Here is a 9,165-nt window from a genome sequence, read left to right as displayed (position 1 = left end):
GATGCAGATTAATAGCTATGAAATAAATATTTATGTGAAACGAGTTAGGTTGAACAGAAGAAAGCAATAATTTGTTTGAAAAAAAAAAAATATATATATATATATATATATATATATATATATATATATCATATTTTTACATCTTACAATAAACAACGCGACACAAGCTTTAAATTATTTGAAAGCTTAAAATGTTTTGTTTGAATAATTTGTAAATTTGTACACATATGTAGGCTACATGTGATTTTCTTATTGCTTTTTCTTATTTTATTATATTTTGATGTAATTAATGTTATTTCCCTTGTATGTTTGTTGTTTTAAAGACTGCAATTAGAATGAAAATAAATAATGGTCTTTTTAAAAATAATGGTCTTTTATTTTGTTGAATGATCAATGGATGGCGTCACCGGTCCAGATTTGGTTGACCAATCGGCGTAAAGGGCCGTCTCGTGACCGCACACCTGTGGAAAACTAATTTTGAAGTCATTTATCTGTTTTCTACCCGTGAACCAAAAAACGAAAAATCAAGCCAAAATCTTGTTTTTCCGTTTTCTGAACAAATTTAAAAAAAAAACGAATAAATGAGCCGTTTTCTTATTTCTGCTTATTTCGTTTAAAAAAGAAAATGAAATGAATAAAACGTACGCGGACTGGAACAGACAGAATTTTCATTTTTAGGTGAACTATCCCTTTAAGTGCTGAATTTAAATAAAACCTCACATAATGTAATCTTATGCCGTGTGTATTTTCCCCAGAGTGATCCAGAGACCTTGTTGAAGTGTCTGACAATGTGTGCTGAGTTGTTCAAGCAAATGAACATCAAGAGAGGAATCTGCCCAACCATGAATGCTCTGATAGAGTCACTGGTACAATACCCATTTACAAAAGCTCTCACATCAATAGCCATTTCCTGCTATTCTGTGGTATAGGGCAAGCCTATGTCTGCATAGCACTTTTATCAGCCACTATGGTTACGAAACTCTCAACCTAAAATCAGTGCAATACATAATTAGAGCTGCAGTAATGGGAATGAAACTTCAAAGTGATCTCTCAATTCTAGATACTGCCAAGTGTGTCCAACCCTAACCCTGCTGTGCGCAACATGGCTGTCATCTGTTTGGGAACTTCTGCTCTCCACAGTAAAGACCTAGCCAACACACACCTTGTGCTGCTCTTGCAGGTATTTATTACACGTTTGTTATAAGGATAAATGTATTCAGTTTGTCCTAGTGGCTTAGAGATTATTATTTTTTTATTTTTATGTTTAGATCACACAGCTAGATGAGCCTAAAATCAGGATCAGCGCTCTCCGAGCTCTCATTGACCAGCTTCTGCTCAATGGCCTCAACATTCTGCAAGACAAGGCTGCTCCTATCTCACAAGCACCTGATTCACCAGATAACAGAAATGGACAGCCTGAACAACAAGCTGAGGAGGAGAGTACCGTCCAGAGCATTCTGAAGATGCTCTCGGAATTCCTTGATAGTGAGGTACTGCACCTTCGTTTTTAATTGTATCGAGCAACAAGATAATATTTTTTGTGCATAAAGAAAATAAACATAACTTTATTTAGATTTTTTTTTTCTCTTCCGTGCTAGTCTTTGGCGTACATTCATGACAGTACCACAATGCATTCATGCCAAAGACCAGTGTTGGGAGTAAGGCATTACAAAAGTAATATATTACAGTAGTTTATTACTTTTTGCTGTAACGCGGTAATATAACACATTACTAATACAATTTGGGTAATAATATTACTCGTTACAATCTCAGTAACGCAAGTTACATCAACATATTTTAACTCAAAATTAATTTGTGAATTAAAAAAATTCCACGAGTAAAATATTTTGTCTTGTTGCTGGAATTCGATGGTTGAGATGACTGCAGAGACGGATTCTATATTTGTGAGATGGACACACTCCCGTTATGGAGAAATAGCACAAGTAACTCCTGGAAACACCTGGACTGCTGCCACTAACACTAAACTAACAAAGAGAGCTGCGGAGTCGGAGAAGAGAGAAAAATGACGGACAAGCGCAGACAAGCAGCAAAAATTAAGTTAAAAATGACAAAATCTGTTTTTATTAAATCATATTCTGTATAAAAAAATTAATGAATACGCAAAATATATCTGACATAAATAGCCCAATTAACACATTTTCAAAACGAAAGGAAAAGACTGAGTGACATATGCTGCTGAGTTTGGTTCATTTTTGTGTGAAGCGGCGCTCTACGAAAAGTTCACGGAAAGGAAACAGAGATGACAGAAATAAAAGTAAACACACTGCAGTTTTAAATGATCCGTATGACCAAAAATGGAGTTCTTCTGCTATTCGATTGCGCCAGCGCCTTACGCACACAGCATTGCAAAAGTTGCAGTCTGTTAATTATAAGAATAAAATACAGTCAGTCAAATATAGAAACACTGGTAAAATTAAATAGTGCGTACTGCGTAGTACAATCCGTGGAAGTTTGCTCATGTGAGGAGGGTGTTTTATAAGTGCGTTAAGTACAAATCCTGGTTTACATAATAGTTTGGCATTCAAATACATCACGAATATGGACACATTTAATTGGATTGATGCCGAATGAGAGAGGTAGGCTGCGTCAGAACAATGTCGTTTGCTTTTAGTTTCGCTTTTACCCTAATTCGTTTTGGCTTATTTAGCAATTTATATTCTTCATTCTTGTTTTGTTCTGAAAACCATTTAAAGTAGCCTGTAGGCTATTTATTGTGTTTAATGTTTGTACATGCTTTATTTAGCATTGTTATTTATGAATGTATTAATGCGGTTTGTGCTTATCCGTGTTTAACCTAAACTACAACGTAACTTTAATAGACATACCGGTAGGCCTACCTAAATATGTTTTTATAATTTTATGCTAGCTATCCTAAACTTAATGTATAATGAGCAGCTATAAACTTATATTTTGGCATTTTATAATCTGTGGATATTTTGATGAAAGTAACTCAAAAGTAACTTAAAAGTAGTGTAACGCATTACAATTTAGAGACAGTAATATTGTAATGTAACTAATTACTTTTAAAAGACAGTAACTAGTAATATATAATGTATTACATTTTGGAAGTAACTTGCACAACACTGCCAAAGACTGACATTTTTTTGAATAAAGTCATTATTTTTTGTTTTCTTTGTGCAAAAAAGTATTCTCATAGCTTCACAACATTACAGTTGAGCCACTAATGTCACATTTTTTTTAAACAATGTCCTTACTAGAGCTGGGCAATAAATCTTTAACAGTTATTATCACGCGATATAAATTTCCTCAAACTATAACAAAAGATTGATAAATGTTCGATATAATGTTTGTTGCAAAGGCGGAATGAAAGAGCGCTAGTCATTTGAAGCGCGCCATTTGGAAAGTTTATCCGGTCAGCTCAAATTTCAAATGGTGGCACAGCATGCGCTTACTAAAGCAGCAGATGCATTCACTCGCTGATGAGTCTCGAACACATGACCACTAAACAGTACTGTGAGATCCAGTGTGAAGCGCTTGAATTCAGCGAAGAACACAAATTACTGTTTATATACTGTTTACGATACAGTCAGAAGGCTTTTTAATCTACAAATCGCTGTAATTTACCATATTTATTATAGTAGCACTAACTGCAACATTGTATTGTGTCAGAAATGTCAAATGTTATTATATTAATAATGTAGACATGTATTTAATGTATTGAAGGAGGAGTAATGGAATATAATTCGTTTTTTTTTCTGATTAAAGCTATAGCATTTATGCATTTATACTAAATGTATTTAGACTACTGTTTTTCATACAAATACAAAAAATATATTACATTTTTACCATTGTTTTAAAAGTGCTATATATTTGGTTTTTAACTGTGATTAGCAGGATCTAAATGGAGTGAGGTTGCTACAATTTTTACTGATTTTGATAATGAACATAAATCTATATCTGTAATCTAACTCAAGCTACAATCAAATGTTTATTTCTATTAAGAGACCAAAAAAGTTCAGTTATTTTTAATATTATGAGGCAACACAAATCTGTTTCTTGATTTGAAACATTATTACTCAGAATATGTAGAACTAAGAAATTATAAATTTATTTTGTTAAGGAAAAATGACTGGAACTCAGAAGTATTTGTCATGTTTCGATCATAAAGAATAGTTTAAAATGACAGTCAACCATCTGGTTTTTACAACTTTCACACTGAAGCAAAAATCTGTCTTTAAACTGGAAAGAAATAAAAATGTGACATTTATTGTGATATTTATCAATATTGACTGATATGAAAATAATTGTGAAAATAATACTACCTTTCTGGGCCTTGAACTTGGTAGTTGTGTTGCTATCTATGCAGGGTTAGAAAGCTCTCAGATTTCACAAAAAAAAATTAATTTATGTTCCGAAGATGAATGAAGCTCTTGCGGGTTTAGAACAACATAAGTAATTACTGACAGATTTTTTATTTTTGACTGAACCATCCCTTAAAAAAAAAGAAATAGAGAATTGTCAATTTTGCTGTTAAAAGACAACTGTCAATGTTACCGCTTCATTCACATCAATGCATAGTTTTTCTGCCAACTCTGTAAGCTGGCAGCTTGTTGAAGCTAATTGGCAGGCAGTCATTTTGACAATGTGGCTAAATGGTGCTAAATGTACCACAAATGCTGTACTAAATAAGTGTTTTTTTTTTTTTTTTTTTTTTTTTTCAGATCTGTGAGCTCCGCACAGAGACAGCAGAGGGTCTGGCCAAGTTGATGTACTGTGGGAGAATTGTAAGTCCAAAGCTGCTGTCCCGTCTGGTGCTGCTGTGGTACAATCCCGTAACAGAGGATGACCAAAGACTACGCCATTGCCTGGGGGTATTTCTACAGCTGTATGCCCGGGCCAGCAGGTATACATGCAGGGAGATTCTCCCTTCCTTAAACAAATATTTAGAGTGTAAATAAAGAATAGTTCATCCAAAAATTTAAATTGTCATTTACTCGCCCACATGTTGTTCCAAACTTAAGTCTTTTATTTGTCTTTGAAACACAAATGCATTTTTAATGGTTAAAGGGTTAGCTTACTCGAAAATGACAATTTTTTTCCTGCTGCCATTAACGTTAAAGACATGTAAAACAGATATTTACAGTTGTCCCTGTAATTGCTGTGCACTAGAACAAATCAAGAGTGTGTGGAGGAGAGTTTTCTACCAACCATGAGAACTCTGTTTAATGCTCCTGTGACATCTCCATTGTCTGAGGTTGACACATCCAACGTGGCTGAACTGTTTGTTGAACTAACACGACCCAGTGCTCTTGTGCAACCTGCTGCTGTACAGGTACATTTTAATATACATGCACACCTTGAAAAAAACTAATGGGTTTTGTTCCAAGCGCTGTTGGTATTATGTAAATGATTAAATGTGTTTTTTTTTTTTTTTTTTGCAGGCTGTGTCTGTGCATGACTCCCTGGCAGTGCGTATTTGTAATGAAATCTTAAAGGACGTTTCTGCTCCTGAGGTGCGCCTGTATTGTAAAACCCTCAGCTGGCTGGAGATTAACAATGAACCTGGAGCTGCCAACAGTGAATTGCAACTCTTGTTAAAAGATATTTTACAGGTACTTTCATAGTTATGTCTCTTTTGTGAATGTATAAATGGTTTGAGAAGAAGCATTGGATAAAAGCAAAGAACAGCAGATAAACCAGAAATTGATGAGAAATTGGTCAAATATCCCATCAGATTAGACTGGCATTAAGGTAAGCAATAATGATTGAGTGACACTGTTTTTCTGTTTTTTGTGTGTGTGTGTTTCCTACAGGAAGTGAAAGATAAGTACAGTACAAGGGTTATTGAGAAGCTTTGTAACCAGCTAAATGGAGATCGTTCTTCCAGATCAGCCAGTAATCAGGACACAACTTTGCTGACCTTGGATGACAACACTGGAGGTACTAGCTAGCACACTAACACGTTTTATCTGTCTTTATCCACCCTTTTAACACTAAAGTAAGCCTATGGGTTCATTAGCTGTTATATTGGAAATATCGAATAACAACGTGCAGTAAATGGTAAAACTGTGTGCACTACAAAATAGTGTGCTTATAATTAAGATGATACTTTAAAGTAACATCAGGGTTTCTGCAGATATGAACAAGTGAAATTTAAGACTTTTTAAGACCTTTTTAATACCACCTTATATGAAATTTAAGACCTTAACCTGTAATGGAAATAGATATTATATTACATGCATATGTGATATTTAATGTGTTTAATGTAAAAAGTAAACAAAATTTCATTGCTGTCATAAATTAAATTTATTACTACGATATACAGTGAACTTTCCATATCAGCAGATACTATTCCACACAAAATATCCCCATAAAAGTACCACTAGAAATATCTGATTTAAAAAAAAAAATTCTGAAGCGATTTTTTTTTTTTTACTTTTGAAATGTATGCGTACCTTTGAAATTTATTTTATGAATTTATCAATAAATTCTAAATGGCTGTTAGCAGTGAGATTACATAATTTACACTGCAAAATTAAAAGTGAGATTAATGTTTTAAATACATTTATTGATTTATAAATATATATATATTATAAATGTTATATAAATACTGCGATTCTGTCTGAAGACGCAGAAACTTCCACAGAGGGAGAAAAAAATCTACAGTTGTTAGCAACTGGCCTTAGCCAAGCCCTATATTCAGTTTTTCCAAGCCCAGTTTCGCTAAACTTGCACTTCCTCATAGCTAAAAAGTTAAATCCATTTGACTTCTGCGGTACAATCCGAGAGAGACTCGCGCCAATAACAGAAAGCTGATTGGCTATTGCATGCTGGTCTCATTTGTAGTTTAAATTCAGCAAATTATATTTGGAATAGTGAAATAAAGAACTACAACACCACGGAAACAACAGAAAGAGAATTTAAATGAGCATTAGAGGTAGCGTTACATGGACATCGGAAAAATAAGACCTGTGTAAAATTATTTAAGACCTAGAACAGCGAATTTAAGACTTTTTAAGGCCTAAAATTTTGATTTTTAAATTTTAGACTTTTTAAGACTTTTTAAGACCCCGCGGAAACCCTGAACATGGTAAGACAACAATTTGCAATATCAAGCAGAAAAACGAGCTGTTTTGAACAGATAAAAACAGCTTGACACGGATGAGACCGGAAGCCCGTAAAAAAAACTTAAAATTTACAAATGGTCCTATATATTTTTGCTCGCAGCACTGATATGAAATGCCAAGGCATGCCAAGAGCCAGGGGTAATCAAAACGTGCCGATATACTGCCATATTACACGGCTACAAGTATGATATTATATCATTTATACAACAGTTTAATAGCACAAATGTGTAAATGCATTAGAAACAATGGTGTCTATTTAAAAAAACATGTTTTGTGCGAATTACTTCAGTCCACTATGGGTTCATATCTTAAGTTGACATTTTAACAGATGAGCCCAAGCCTTTGTTACTAATTCAAAAACGTCACTTTAGAACTAGTAATGAAGGAATGTTAAGTTGCTTAAATGAAAGCTTATTGCATTACTGTATTAAAAGCTCACTGTATTATGTAGACTATTATGAGAGAGAGATTGACTGAGCGAGTGTGATTACTTGCATCTGATACAGCATTCATTCTTCAGATCAATCTCATATTAACAATAAAACATTAATTTGAATGTCCGCTGAGGAAAGCCATATCTTTGTCATATTATCCTTTCATCTGTTAAGAGTGATTTTCAACGACAACACAGCTCAGTGCATTTGTTGGCTGCTTCTTACATGGTGTTAAATGTATAAATAAGTTCTTCTAACTTGAGCGTGACACTCGTTCCCTTGAGTGTTCCCCTAACCATGACACTCGGTGTGAGAAATACTGCAAACAGAGTGATTCATTGCACTCTTCTCAGCCAATCAGATTTGAGGACCAGTTATATAGTAAATAAGTTATATAACATTTATAATGGTTCATTATTTTGATTGATTGAATTCAAGTATTTGATGTAATTAGGCAGTACACTGTGTGCTTGCAAGAAAAAAGAAATGAAAATACCTGCACAAAGGTAAAAACACACCCTTTAAAATCTATTCCCGGGGCCAGATTTCACCAATTTGCCTCTCTGAAGTTGAGCATGGAAATGGATGTGTAGTATTCAAAGTATCTGTTACATTAACAAACCTATCTGTGCATCCTTGCAGAGGTGAACAAAGAGGAGATTAAACCTAAACGTGCAAAAAGAGGTATAGTTATTTTTTTAATTTGGTATAATGCAACCAATTAATCTTTTTCTTGGTTTGTTTGGCATAACTTACATGATTGTTGTATTAACTTTCACTGTGTTTCAGGCCAGAAAAAAGCTTCCACTGCAAAGAATGGAAAGAAAGCCAGTAAAGCAGACTTGTCCTCTGATGAAAGGTTGGTTTATTTCACATCCTAACCAATGGTTTTGTTGGTCATTTCAAATGAACATTTTTCCTTTAGTAGGTTGCTTATCTTTTGTATTCTATCTGATCTTTTTATAGTGATGAAGAAAATGTTCCTGAAGAGCCTCCGTCAGTGCGACCAAGTCGCCGTGCCAAGATGGCTGCTATGGATAAAACAAAACAGGATCTGACTGCCCTTATGAACCAGGAGGCCAATGGTTCATAGAGTTGATTACATCCCACAGTTTCTTCAGATATACCTGAGAAATGATATACAGCAAAACATTTTAATAGTGTAACTGTTTAGTCTATTAAGGGCTTGATTGTTAAAATGCACCATCTGCAGTACTTCTCAAGAGGTTATGTTTGGGTCATGTTAACATTCATTTACTTGCTCAAGGCTTTTTAAGTGTGTGAGAGCTAGTGCCAAAATGTTCTTTTTATAATTTGCTATTTTAATAAAACTGATCCTACTATAAACAGTTGGTGTATGTCAACAATGGCTAATATTTAAAAGTATAGCTTTCATTTGTATGCATTTTTCACTAAATAAAAACGTTTAAACCTATAACACAATTACGCAAAATCTGTTTGCAAGAGCTTTTATTGTTCTAACGATTGAGACGGCTTTGAAGGCAAGTATAAAAACAGAAAATACAATGTGTACATAATTTGTATGTTTGTTTATGTACAACATATAGCACCAGGTAACAATTTTACAGTGGCCAAAACTTTAAATTTAAACAAGACGACAC

At 34.0% G+C, this 9,165-nt stretch overlaps 1 protein-coding gene across 1 annotated transcript in view; it reads left to right on the top strand.

Annotated features, from left to right (window-relative positions):
* Positions 1-8,986, top strand: part of ncapg (non-SMC condensin I complex, subunit G) — a 21,711-nt gene extending 12,725 nt beyond the window's left edge. The window contains exons 13-22 of the mRNA XM_073843228.1: positions 756-866; positions 1,061-1,180; positions 1,269-1,490; positions 4,704-4,885; positions 5,152-5,314; positions 5,424-5,594; positions 5,796-5,922; positions 8,186-8,227; positions 8,333-8,402; positions 8,510-8,986. Of these exons, the coding sequence (XP_073699329.1) occupies positions 756-866; positions 1,061-1,180; positions 1,269-1,490; positions 4,704-4,885; positions 5,152-5,314; positions 5,424-5,594; positions 5,796-5,922; positions 8,186-8,227; positions 8,333-8,402; positions 8,510-8,636 (1,335 nt within the window). The 3' untranslated portion in view covers positions 8,637-8,986. The remainder of the gene's footprint in view (positions 1-755; positions 867-1,060; positions 1,181-1,268; positions 1,491-4,703; positions 4,886-5,151; positions 5,315-5,423; positions 5,595-5,795; positions 5,923-8,185; positions 8,228-8,332; positions 8,403-8,509) is intronic.
* Positions 8,987-9,165: the final 179 nt, after the last annotated feature.

Source organism: Garra rufa, chromosome 6 (genome assembly GCF_049309525.1).
Source record: "Garra rufa chromosome 6, GarRuf1.0, whole genome shotgun sequence".
NCBI classification, from domain to species: Eukaryota; Metazoa; Chordata; class Actinopteri; order Cypriniformes; family Cyprinidae; genus Garra; species Garra rufa.
This window is presented reverse-complemented; position numbering and strand designations above follow the sequence as displayed.